The 14200-nt window shown below is 34.0% G+C and overlaps 1 protein-coding gene across 3 annotated transcripts in view; it reads left to right on the top strand.

Annotated features, from left to right (window-relative positions):
• The first annotated feature begins 4740 nt into the window (after positions 1-4740).
• The window catches only part of tmtopsb (teleost multiple tissue opsin b), a 63071-nt gene continuing 53611 nt past the window's right edge, over positions 4741-14200 (top strand). For 2 of the 3 annotated variants that reach the window (XR_012399068.1, XR_012399069.1), the window contains exon 1: positions 4741-5505. Coding sequence is in view for 1 of the 3 variants with exons in the window: in NM_001312679.1 (NP_001299608.1) it covers positions 4989-5505 (517 nt within the window). In the remaining 2 variants the exon portion in view is untranslated. 3 annotated transcript variants of the gene reach the window in all.

Consider the following 14200-nt stretch of genomic DNA (forward strand, 5'->3'; position numbering starts at 1 on the left):
TCCTTACAATCTCTTTTATTGTTGTTGTTGTTATTTATATAATAATAACATGCTATAATAATTATTCATATTGCACATTAAAGTACACATCTCCTTGGAATTATTAAAACAATATTTTGTTTATTTCCATGTTATAGAGAAAATTAAATTTTTAAAGTTTCCATCCACATTTCTCACAGTACTGTAAATCATAGGGCATAAATTAATGGACCTTCCATAGGGGTTACTGACTTAATGAAAATCATACTTTTGCTGATCAGCAATATAAAGTGGTGCGAACCACAGGTTATTCTATACAGGAAACTGCTAAAGTAAAAGTGAGAAAAAACGGAGAAGCTCATGGGGCATTTTAAGCTCTTCTTTCCTAATCATTCATTCTTTTATCTTCCACCAGAGGAGCTAGAGATCTGGATTTTTATGATGGCAAGAAACCTGACTTTGCTCAAATCCTTTTTAGGATTCAATTTAGAGCTTCAATGGGGTTCAGGGGCTATCTGATGTCATTAATTAAAGGAGGATACAGAGAATGTACCTTTTTATGTGTAGCTCAGTCCATCTAGATGTTCTTCCACTTTTCTTGGAAACATCCCTGATGAATTTAGACCTCATAAGTGGTACAAGACACAGTGAAATCCCACATCAATAGAACTGATTGCAGAGCAATTCTTCGACACCCCTTGTGAAAAAAGATGGACAAAACAGGAGAGAAAATTGCTTTTTTTCTGACCTCTCACCCATCTAAAAGAACCTTGTGAAGAAGCAAATATGCCTACAATGAAATAGATGGATCATGTAACCATAAAAGATTATTTACAATACCAAATCAGAAAAAAACAGTATTGAAAATGCTAATAAAAAAGAAAAGTAATGATTTCAGAATTTACTTTGACTTGTGTTTCATTGCAGACAATATAAACACAAAATATTGAATGTTTTGTCTGGTAAACTTTATTTTACATTACATTAAATTTGTTAAATAATTATGTGATTTGAAACAGGTGATGTCAACAGGTGATTGTAATTATGATTCGCTTCAAAAGCAGCATCCAAGAATGGTCTAGTCCTTTAAGAGCAAAGATGGGCAGAGGATCACCAGATTGCCAACAAATACGTGAGAAAATGATTGAAATATTTAAAAACAATGTTCGTAAAAGAAAGCTAGGAAGACATTTGGATATTTCGCCTTTAACGGTGCATAGCAAAATTAAAAGATTCAAGGCATCTGGAGGAATTTCAGTGCGTAAAGGACAAGGGTGCAAGCCTAAGCTGAACAACCGTGATCTCCGATCCCTCAGTTGGTGCTCCGATGTCTCAGGTGGCACTGCATCAACAATCATCATTCATCTATAATCAATATCACCACAAGGCCTCAGGACTTCCTTGGCAAACCTACAGCAATACTTCGTTACATCCACAAATGCCAGTTAAAAATGTACTGTGCCAAGAGAAAGCCCTATGTTAACAGTGTCCAGAAGCACTGTCAACTTCTCTGGGCTCAGAGGCATCTGGGATAAACCATCACACAGTGGAAACGTGTACTGTGGTCGGAGAAATCAGTATTTCAGGTATTTTTTTTTCAGAAAAATGAACGCCGTGTGCTTTAGACCAAAGAAGAAAATTATCATACAGACTGTTACCAGCCACAGGTCCTGAAGCTAGGGTCTGTCATGGTATAGGGTTGTATCAGTGTGCCTGGCAAAGGTAGCTTGCACTTCTGTGATAGCACCATTAATGCTGAAAATTACATAGAGATTTTGGAGTACAAAATGCTGCTTTCTTTTCCAGGAACACCCATGCAACAAGACACTGCAAACCACTTTCTGCACACATTACAAAATCCTGGCTGCAGAGGAAGTGGATACAGCTACTTAACTGGTCTGCCTGCAGTCCCGACCTGTCACCAATAAAGATTCTGTGGTGCATTTTGAAAATATTACAAAATGTGACAATGAAGATCCTGTACTGTTGCACACTTCAAAACTTACCCCTGAAACACTTTTCACTTGATGAGACTTGCTGCTGAGTCTTCAGTCACTAAACTTCTTTTAAGTGTTGCAAAAAGGAATGGCAACATTACAAAGTGGTAAATGCTTTACTGTTCTAACTTTTTTAAATGTGTTGCAAGAACCAAAATTGGAATATGTGTTTATTAAAAAATTGATTGAGGGATTGAGAGAGAAGTCCTCATTTATAGTGTTTATATGAACACGATTATCTTTATAATGATATAAATTGTGGTTATCTGTATATGAAATTACAAATGACAAATGTAGCAGGGCACTAAATTACTGTTTATTTCTTTGCATTTTAACTTTGTAAACTATAAAATCATGCATCTCCTCACGGTTTGCGTCTCATTTTGTGAGCTAACTGACAACAGTTTCCCCTGCTCTGCTGGCCATGTCCACTCCTGCCTCTGATTGCGAAGCTCCACGCCCATTATGATGCATTTTTTTTTTTTAATTCTGAGGTAGACTTGAACCGAAAGTGTCATGGCCCTTAAGCTGTGGTCACACTAGAGTTTGAGCTTGCGAAAGTCTGTCGTATGGTGATGATTAGACATTTAAAAAAGTGAGCGATTGGTTCCTATATTTTAAATTTCTGTCCAGAGAGGTCATGTTTTTATCTTTGATTGGTCTCACGCAATCATGTGTGTTGGATTTCGCAGGTCAGAGTTCACCAAGCTTGAACTTTCCAACACAGCGAACTGGGAAAACTTGTCGCACAAGCTTGTGTTTCCGGTCTGACGCATTCGTGTGCATATGAATAGAAGTCTATGGGGAGAAAAGTCCAGTGTGACCACAGCTTTCTTGCTAAATGTAGGACAATCAGATGCCACGAATTTCTTATGTAAACTCAGCTACATTTTAAAGTGTGATAAATGCCTATTACTACTTGCCTACTACTAGTACTACTAGTCTTAGGGCCTACTCACACTATGCTATCCGAACCGTGCCCAGGCCCGTTTCCCAGATCGTTTGAGAAGTGTGAGTGCTCTGAATCGAGCTTAGGCACGGTTTACTTGGCCGGCCCTGGCCCGGTTGGAAGAGGTGTGCCTGAGCGCAGTTCACTTGGGCTTTGGGGCGGTACGCTTGTGTGTGAATGCAAAACGTGCCTAAGCCCGAATGTAATGTGAGTGCGGGCCGTCGGGGGAGACAGGAGGGGGGACAAGCGTGCTTTGGCCCGGTTCAAGGCAACTGTACATAGTGTGAGCACTCCCTTAGCGTATATTTTCACAAAAATGGTGTCAATAAAAATGGAAAGGTTTTTCTTTTTGTATTTTGTGAAGTTTTGAATACATGCAAAGCTATTAAAATTCCCCCCTTTCACATGGATATTGGAAAATGATTGAAAATGCATTTAGTCATGCCAGGCCAATAAATGGCAATATTGAATTTATACACATCTGCACATGCGCATATAGTCCTGTAGTTCACCAATGTTGTTTTGGTTGTTCAGTACTCACTCATATCTATAGACTGAAGAAATAATAAGATGCACATGATGTCACTCTTTTTACTAAATCATGTTTTATTCACCTTATTTTTCACATGTGAGCGGATGCAGCCATTTGAATATTTTCGGCTCGAGACTTTCAGTCTCATTCACTTCTATTCATATTTAGACCTTAAAACAGCTTTTTATGCTGCTTGATGTTGCAAACTGACTTTTTCTTATTATATTATACTACTTTGTCTGTATAGTCATGGACCCACTTGTTTGTAGAGCAAGTAATTTGACCGTTTTCAGTCATTTATTATTCCTAGTCATTTCTCCCATCGGAAGTTCTAAAACAATAGCGGAAATGTGCACACTTCCGCATTGAAGAATAAGGTCAATAAGTTAGTGATAGCTACTATTTTCTAAATATTATGAAGATGTTATAATTTTGCAAACAAGTAAAACATTTATGACATTAAAGCATCGTTATTAATGAATCTAATTTACTTGGGGTTTCCTTGGAGTGCTTTGAGAGTTTTGACATAAACTCTCTCTTAACTGCTTTAATTATAATTAATGGGCTTTAATAATGAAAATGATCCTGAAAAGGAATCACAAATGAGTAAACGTTTAGTGGTGATTCTGCTAAAGCTGGAATAAATTATTTATGATAATGAATAACTAATTTCTTGACTATCATTTTTAGAATATGTTTTACTGCCACCATTTTTGTTTCATATAGCTTTAGCCTACTGAAGATATTACAAATAAATTAAGCAAATTAATTTTAGCTTTAAACTTACTGCAAGTTATGTTCTGTCTACATTTATAATAAATATGTGGAAAAAAGTCCAACAGGATTAGTTCAGCTTATTAGAACGAAAGCCTAAATTGAGTAGAAGGATTTCTATACAATGAGAGTTTATTACATCAGAAAGTTTTTCTTTAATTACCTATTTTCTAACTCGTCATCAGACCCTTAAAGATGCTATTTATTGCGAATTCATATTGTTTCCAAGTATATTTTTCACTTGAAAAAAAATCATAAAACTGTAACAATCCAGTGTAGTGTATTGTGCTCAAAATGTGTGTGAGCTTTAAAAATGTTTATTGGGTCACCCAATTGCTTTCATTTATTTAATTTTAAATATGTAGGAATGTGAAGGTAGTGTACAGGTAGATAAATATGTTTAACGTGGCTGCTTTTTAAAAGCATAAACGGACATCATTCCGTATTTCAAAGGTAAATCAAGTTTAAACCTCTTTTCACGTTTACTTTTTTTTTTTTTTTTTGCGCGGATTCATGTATGCCTGGACCAACAGCCTAGTTTCAACTCTGAAAGCTTCAATTAGCTTAACTGCATTTGGGCCAATCAACATCATGGCATGATTATTAAGAGTAAAAGAAAAACGAGTGCTATTGGCATATGAAGATCGGTGGCTTGAGACGTAGACGTCAGCTTGGCGCGGGGTAATAAAAACTCCCATTCATCCCGAGGAGGGGCATAATTGGCTTGACCACATCTAGAAACCTCTATCTAGAGTATATGTGGCAACAATGCTCTTGTGCATTTGGTGAACTCCAGAACCACAGAAATGATGGGTTAGAAAACTCTCCAAAACGTAAATGGATTACAAAGCACTCTCGTTTCAAAACCAAACTCATTAAATCCTTTACACAAGCCATAATTAATGGTGCAATGATTGAGTCTAACGTGAGTCGGAGTTGCGAGTGGTGCGCTGGAGGAGGTGAAGGGACCGGAGCGCACTTGGATGAAAATCACTCAGACCACAGTCTGAGCCCGACAGGACACTTGGTAGTCGCGGTGTGCCTTGGATTCATCGGAACTTTCGGCTTTCTCAACAACACGCTCGTGCTCGTCCTGTTCTGTCGCTACAAAGTGCTGCGCTCGCCTATGAACTGTCTCCTGATCAGCATCTCAGTGAGCGATCTGCTGGTCTGCGTACTCGGCACTCCGTTCAGCTTCGCCGCCAGCACGCAGGGTCGCTGGCTCATCGGGCGCGCGGGATGCGTGTGGTACGGTTTCATCAATTCATTCCTGGGTGAGTCTGCTGTATGTTACAGCGATGTCATTAAAACAATTAAAATAGGGTTTGAATGCACATGTCTGATTAGATGCTTCAATCGCTACAATGTTTTTTATTTTTAAATCGTGACAATGCCCTGTTTGTCTTGCCTATTGGAAAGGCTACTTTTGTTTTGAATGCGCATTTTCACAACGTGGCGGAATGTACTTGGCATTCTCATCTAGGACGTTTTAGGAATCTCTCATGTCTTACGTTCGACGTCCTCAAAATGTTACTGTACAAGTAAAATAGTGTAGCCTATTACCAGTGATTAAAGTGTGAGAATAGTAGTCAACATTAGAAGTGCATCAAAAATGTTTTTCAAAATTGTCCCAGGACAAGAATGGGTCTTGTTCTATAATGTTAGGACAAATTTGACGAAAGGTTTTGTCCACTTCATATGTTGACTACTAGGCTACCTGTATAGGCTATACATCACACCTTCATAAACTTACCCTGATTTCACGCTTATGTCGTAGCTATATTATTGCTGTAGCATATTTTTTATACATCATTAGCTGTGTGTAAACTGCTCTTTAAGTGTTTTCAAAACAGTTATCATTTATCATTGCCGAAGTTTTATCCAAGTTATTATTAAGATTTCTCGTGAGGTAAATGCGTTTCGCTTCAGAAGCTCCTGTCAGGCTCGTGCGCGCGCTTTTCTTGTCAGTTTAATGTTCTCTTCGCCAGGGAGAGATGCTGATACTCCTGTTCAGCAAGTCTCATCCCTTCCAAAAGTTGCAGTAGGCTAAAATGAATAGCCTAATTGCAATTTACTTAAGTGAGTCGTTGTCATTTGTGGTAAATTGCCTATTGTTGGCGAATATTAGATTGTTGGAATAGTTCCCTACTTAAAAGATACATAAGAAACATCAGACAAATTTCATTTAAACATTACAAACCATCAACTATTAACCATTAAAATATGTACATTTTATTGTTTTCGTGTGTTTTGGGAAATATCTAAATAGGATTTAGTAATTTGTTATTGCCACCAATATAAACAAAATAGATTTTTTTCAGCAGTGTAATTGTAGTATCATTATAATGTTTTAAAATACTTAAATACAAACTCCCAAAGCAAAATTTCAAATATGATCTTTAATTGTTGGGATATAAATTAAGAAATGTGTCTGTGTGTGATTATCTTTGCAGTTTGGTTTGTGTTTGTGTTAAAATAAGTCAATTATATGCTTGTAGTGTTTTACTAGGACATCAATATTACTAACATTTCTGGTAGCTGTAAAAGTGTGGTAAAACATCCATAAAAATAACACAGCAAATTCCACTATAAAATTTCATACTGTAAATTGTTCCCTATTTATATGCAATACAAAAAGGGATGTAGTGCACTATAAACCTAGTAACTTATCCATCATATCTGTTTACACATAATAGAAAAGCAGGATGTTACTCCCCCTACTTATAGATGGCAATCAGTTAAACTTGTCTTAGTTATGGTTATGAGTTTTAGATTACGGAGCTACATCTATATTGCAGTAACTAAAAGTGTACCCAAGTAAAGCCTTTTACTGAAAATGTACCACAGTAGAACTGTGACATAGTTTGCTATAATGTACATCTGAGTGACATGTAAATACCACAGTACATGAAAAAAACAAAGTACTATCTGATATTATCAATGTACATAGCATTTCTGTCGGTATGTAAGCATGATTTCGAACATTACACCAGAGAAAGGCTTAAAAGCGCAATACAAAAGAAAAAAAAATCCAATCCACTACTGAAATTGAATGCTTTCCAAGGTTACAACCCACCTTAATAAGTTCATTGTGCTTTTTCAAACACATTGAATTTGTTTACCGATGAAGAAAATGAAGTTGGAATGATTTAATGTGTTGAAAACTCATTAAATAAGTCGAAATGACAAAGATTTGGAAACAAAGCTGATGAAAACATTATTTCCACGGCGCACTATTGAAAAGACTCATAAGTCTTCATAATTGAAAAGACAGATGTGAGGCAGAGGTGTATTCCTCCCCTGATTAAGGTTTAACACTCGACCTGAAAGTGAGGAGAGCTGTGTTCAGCCAAATGGGATAAATGCTGTCCTGTAGTTGACCCATAACACAGGCTCTGTAATGGGACGGAGGCGGGTATAGTGTTTCCAGTGAGCAAAATAGCTGATTTTGTTGATAATTAACAGGTGTCAATTTTCAGATGGTGGAAATCCTTTAGATCGACTAGGCCTGCGTTATATAATGTAAAATCAATGCACAAGAAGTATATAAGAGAAATCTAGTCAGTCATTAACGAATGTTGTTGATGTGTTATGACTGGTCAAAGCTGGTCTGCTAAACAAAGCTAAACGAACAACACTTTGTTCAGTAAAACTATGCTTACGGGAGAACTAAGTGTGCTTTTATAGAGAAAGCCTTTTTAAGCGGTTGCGCTTTTTGAAAGCCTAATGAAAATGGCCTCTCGTTGCTATGAAAAGGCTCATTACTCGCTTTCCTGATTAGCCGTCATCAGGAACCGCCATAAGTTGCTTCAGAACGTCTAATGATGTTAATTGTAAGCAGTGAGTGGACTGTATAGCTACTTGTTTCACTGATCTGTCTTGAAAAAACACTGATAATGTGCTAGCAATGCTATTATACTTAATAGACAAAGATACATTTGGTTTCATGTTTCTTTGAAGTATCAGTACCCTGCAGCACATACATTGCCACGCTCAAGACATTGCTTCATCCAGACATGATATGCAATGTCAATGCTGGTGTTGCATATGCAGATCAAGTGGTTAAATATTAAAAACGTCCTTCAAGCTTATAATATAAATAGTCATGCTTGTAGTAGCACTGTCCTATATAGTTGGTCAAAATTATTAGTCCCCCTGAATATTTTTTCCAATTTCTGTTTAAGGGAACAACAATTTTTTCAACATGTTTTTAAACATAATGGTTTTATTAACTCATTTCTAATAACTGATTTCTAGTAAGTTTGTCATGAAGACAGTACATAATATTTTACTAGATATTTTTCAAGATAGTAGTATCAAGGCTTAAAATGCAGTTTAAATCCTTTTCTTAAAAGGGGTGAAAATTTTGATCTTAAAGTGTTTTTTCTTCATTAAAAACTGCTTTTATTCTTGCTGAAAAGAAAAAAAAAACTTTTTCCAAAAAAATATATATTATAGGAAATAGTGTGAAAAATTCCTTGCTCTGTTAATCATTGTTAGGGAAATATTTTAATAAGCAAGAAAATTCACAAGAGGACTAATAATTGTGGATTCAACTGTATATCGTATGGATAAAATACAAACTCTCTCATTTCATATTGGTTTGCTCTATCATTTAATTTCTGGAGTCACAAAATATATTGTTTACAATAATACCTTTTCATCGTTTGGATGAGCGCAATCATACGCACAAGCTTGAAAGCACACAAGTTTACGTTTTGCTTTTTATTTGGCAATATTATGTTGGGTCTGCAATCTTTAATATTTGAGAAATATTTTATATTTCATTCGTATTTATATTATTTTATATTAATCAAACATGTGCCTTGAAGTTCTAAATGAAGTGAGAAAAAAATTATCAAGAATGAGTGCAATTTTGAGTATATCTTTTAAATTTTTAAAAATAAATGGTCCACTATTTTCCATCTGTTCAGTATTTAGAAACTATTGATTGACTGAACTTACAGAAAAGGTACTACAGTATGTTGTGATATTAGTTTTTTTGTTGTATCAGTCAGCCCTGTCTTATAGTCTCTTTCAGCATATTCATTTTTGAGTAAAGGCCTTTCTAAGCAGCTTTTTGTATGACTAAGGTAGAAGGAATTTGCAAGAGTATTTTAATGAAAACTAAATGAAAGAGACCTGAAAGGCAGGTTCATTCTTTGGTTATTGCAAAAAGTAGTACATACAGCAGCAAAGAAATATTGAAATTCACTTACTGTTTGTGACCCAGGACCACCAATATAAGGACTAATTTGATGAAAAAGAGATTTATACATCATCTGAACGCGGAATAAATAAGCTGTCTATTAATTTGTTTGGATATAGGACAGTGTTTAGCAGAGATACAACTAGTTGATCATCTGGAATCTGAGGCTTCAAAGAAATCGAAGTATTAAGAAAATTGTATTTTAAAGTTGTCTGAATTAAGTTATACTTAGTACCAATCATTCATTTAATTATTAATTTTCCTTAGGCTTAGTTTCTTTATATTCATCAGGGGACACCACATGATGAATGAACCGCCAACTTATCCATCATATTTTTCACAGCAGATACCCTTCCAGCTGCAATCAAGTGCTGGGAAACATCCTTACACACTCATTTACACACATACACTATATACAGCCAAAATAGCTTATTCAATTTAACTATAGCACATTTGTTTGGACTGTGGCATAAAGAACCCAAAGGAAGCCCACGCAAATACGAGGAGAACATGCAAATTCTACACAGAAATGCTAACTGACTCAGCCGGGACTTGAATCAGTGACCTTCTTGCTATGAGGCGACAGTGCTAACCACTGAGCCACCGTGTTGCCCCATACTTGTTACAAATCATAAATTAAATTAAGTTTTGATATATTAATGGTAGGATATTTACAAAATGTCTTCATGGAATCAATACTTAATATTCTAAAGTTTTGGCATAAAAGAAAAATTGATAATTTTGACTTGCTTTTCCTACAAATATACTCATGTAATTTGGTGGTTTTGTGCTCCAGGTTCATATACAATGACATCTGAAATGGAGGAACATAAGAGCCGCACATTAGTCTTTTTTGCAATAAGCTTGGTTTCTTAGTATCGACACATTTGTCACTTTTACCCATCACTATTTTAGATCTTGTTTGCCTTGATTGTAGAAAAAAAACCTTCTCATGTGCCTTACCAAGAGACCTTCCAGTCAGTCACATCTCAAATAAGTGTGAACACCTGCTCTTCACAGTTAAAATGACTCTGGCATGAGAGCTGCCTTCAGTTTCAGGTGAGATATTTTAGGATCCCCTTGAGTTTTTTTTTTTTTTGCCAGCACAAGTGACAGTACACAGCACAATGGCAGGGGAGGATGGCAGAGTAAAACCAATAAATCACTCCTGTGCAGATCATAATAAAACAACAAAAACATTTTGGGTTTGTTTACACATTATTAGGGTGCACTTTTTTAGTGAACAAAGTCTTGTCCATTTTCAGCCTCTTCTAGTGGTTGTTGAAAAATGCATTTGATCAGATTGCGTTCATAATGTAAACGTTTATGCGAACAAATCCATTCGAACAGCCTCAAAGATCAGCTGTATGTCTACTGATTTACGTTTGATGTTTGTATGATCACAATTTTACATTAAATGTGTCATTTGACCTACTGTTTTTCAAAGAACAATACAAAATGGTGTCGAAATTGTTTTCAATTTTAAAGTAGAGAGACTGAAATTGTATTTTCTTGCAATCTTTGTTTAATTTAAAACTTACAAAAAAAGAATAAAACACACACACACACACACACACACAATACATATACAGTCTTATGCAAAATATTGGGCACCCCTCTGTGGCTGCATAATAACGTGCTCTTTCTTTATTAGAGAAGATCGCAGTGAAATGCCATTCGGTTGCTAGAGAAAGCTAGATAATGTCATGTTTTTCAGACAGAAATATGTAGTGTAGCAGTATTGTGATGTGTGAAATTAAATTGAAACTGAAAAATAAGCATGATACAATGTTCTAGAATGGTCATCCCAGTCTCCAGACTTGAACATCATCGAATGTCTGTGAATTGATTTGAAAAGGGCCATTCATGCTGGGCACCCATCAAACCTGACTGAACTGGAGAAATTGTGCAAGGAAGAATCGTCCAAAATGCCTTCAGTAAGACTTAAGGGAGTTATCCTTGACTATATGAAGTGTCTACAGGCTGTTATTTTAGCAAAAGGTGGCTGTACAATAGATTGTCATTTATCTGTTGGGGTGCTCAAAGTTTTGCACATTTTTGTTAAGGCTTAAAATGCATTGCATTTGTTGCTTAAATAAATGTCATGTCAGAACTGAAATGTTGCTTTTTCCCTGTCACTAGCTGTCTTCCTCGTGTGTTTGTTTTCCTCATGTGACCTTCACCATGTGCTCCTTTGTTCTAGTTCCCGCCTTCATTATGTCCATCACTATCACCTGTGTCTCACCCTTGTGTCCAATGATTGTCATTATCACCCTGTGTATTTAAGTCCTTGTATTCAGTTCTTTCATTGTTTGGTATTCTCACTACATTGGTGTCTGCCTTCACTTCCTGTTCGCCCTCTGTTCATCTTTGTAAGTCTTATAAATAAATATGTGCTTTGATAATCCTGTGCCTTCTCTGAGTGAACCCAGGCGTTACATTCCCTAGGGTATAAAATATATCCAAATAAAAATTGCTTATTTGAAAGGTCAGTAGACTTTGGCTTGCAATTATGAAAATAATCAGGGGTGGCCAATTTTATTTTATTTTTTTTAATAAAACTGTATACGGTCTTTAAAGTTAAAATAAATTGAAAATTCTAAAAAAAAAATATATATATATATATATATATATATATATATATATATCTATATATATATATATATATCTATATATATATATATATATATCTATATATATATATATATATATCTATATATATATATATATATATCTATATATATATATATATATATATATCTATATATATATATATATATATATATCTATATATATATATATCTATATATATATATATCTATATATATATATATATCTATATATATATATATATATCTATATATATATATATATATCTATATATATATATATATATATATATCTATATATATATATATATATATATATATATATATATATATATATATATATATATATATATATATATATCTATATATATCTATCTATATATATCTATCTATATATATCTATCTATATATATCTATCTATATATATATATATATATATATATATATCTATATCTATATATATATATCTATATATATATATCTATATATATATATATCTATATATATATATCTATATATATATCTATATATATATATCTATATATATATATATATCTATATATATATATCTATATATATATATATATATATCTATATATATATATCTATCTATATATATATATATATATCTATATATATATATATATATCTATATATATATATATATATATATCTATATATATATATATATATATATCTATATATATATATATATATATCTATATATATATATATATATATATATATATATATATATATATATATATATATATATATCTATATATATATCTATATATATATCTATATATATATATATATATATATCTATATATATATCTATATATATATATATATATATATCTATATATATATATATATATATATCTATATATATCAGAGCAAAAATTATACACTGAAAATGATGCAGGTTTTTCTCTTTATTTTTAAATCAAAAACTAACATTGCTTCTCTCATCTTATATATAAATGGTGTGAACTTATAATTCCTAAAATTAGAACAATTTAAATTCCTGTACATACACCCACCCATAGACTTTCCCTTCAAAAGGGTCAGGAAAGTGGTTAAAAGTGAACAAAACAGATAGATTAACACCAGGTTTAATCCAAAAATGCACTTTCCTTGTCTGTTTGTGATTGATCAAAATGCATCTAGACATAAACCAATAAAACTGTGCAATTTCTCATTAATTTTCCAGTTAAAGGAACACTATTTCTTGAAAATATGCACATTTTACAACTCCTTTTAGCTTAGCATAAATCATTAAATCGGATTAGACCACTAGCATCTCACTCAAAAATCACTTTGATTATTTTCTGCTTTGATAATTTTTCTGTTTAAAGCTGTACTCTTTTGTAGGTACATTTACTAAGACTGACAGATCATTTAAATGTTCCTATGTTCTAGGCTGGTGTGGCCAGAAGCTATACTCTTATTTAAGAATAATAAACAAGGAACTTTGCTGCGGTAGCATGGCTGCAGCAGGCACAATGATGTTACTATGTTAATATCATTGTGCTTGCTGCAGCCATGGTACCGCAGGAAATGTCCTTGTTTGTAGGTCTTACACAATGTAACTATAAAAGAGGCAAACTGTAAATAGGAAGATTATTGAAACTTCTGGCGTTTTTGAGTGGGAAGCTAATGGTCTGATTGAATTTAATCATGGATGCTATTGCTAAGCTAAGCAAGAAGTGCTCCAGCCAGATTAGATTAAAAAATGGTAAAACTCAACTGTTTTACTCCAGGGAGAGGAGTAAAATTGGAAAGGGGTCTGGCTGCAGACTCGGTGCAGTGGAATCTGTGCTGCATCCAATGCTTTTTAATGTGCTCACTAACCCGACCCGTCATAGTGACGTCACTCACTCCATTGAGTACATTGTGTCTGACATTGCATAACTGAGTGATGCAATCTCAGCTTGCATCATAAAGGCTGCATCCAGACCAGATACTATTGTAAAATTGGCCAATTTCCCCCAAAAATGTAGCAATCCATTAAGCAAAGTAAACCCGCAGCATTGAGTTTGTCATATATTTGCAATGCATGCAATAAAATGCCTTTTACACAATGTAAACAAGCTCTCTCAAAGCCAATAAGAATCTGTAAGCCTTCCAGGATTGCAACCATTATTC

Source organism: Danio rerio, chromosome 24 (genome assembly GCF_049306965.1).
Source record: "Danio rerio strain Tuebingen ecotype United States chromosome 24, GRCz12tu, whole genome shotgun sequence".
Classification (NCBI taxonomy): domain Eukaryota; kingdom Metazoa; phylum Chordata; class Actinopteri; order Cypriniformes; family Danionidae; genus Danio; species Danio rerio.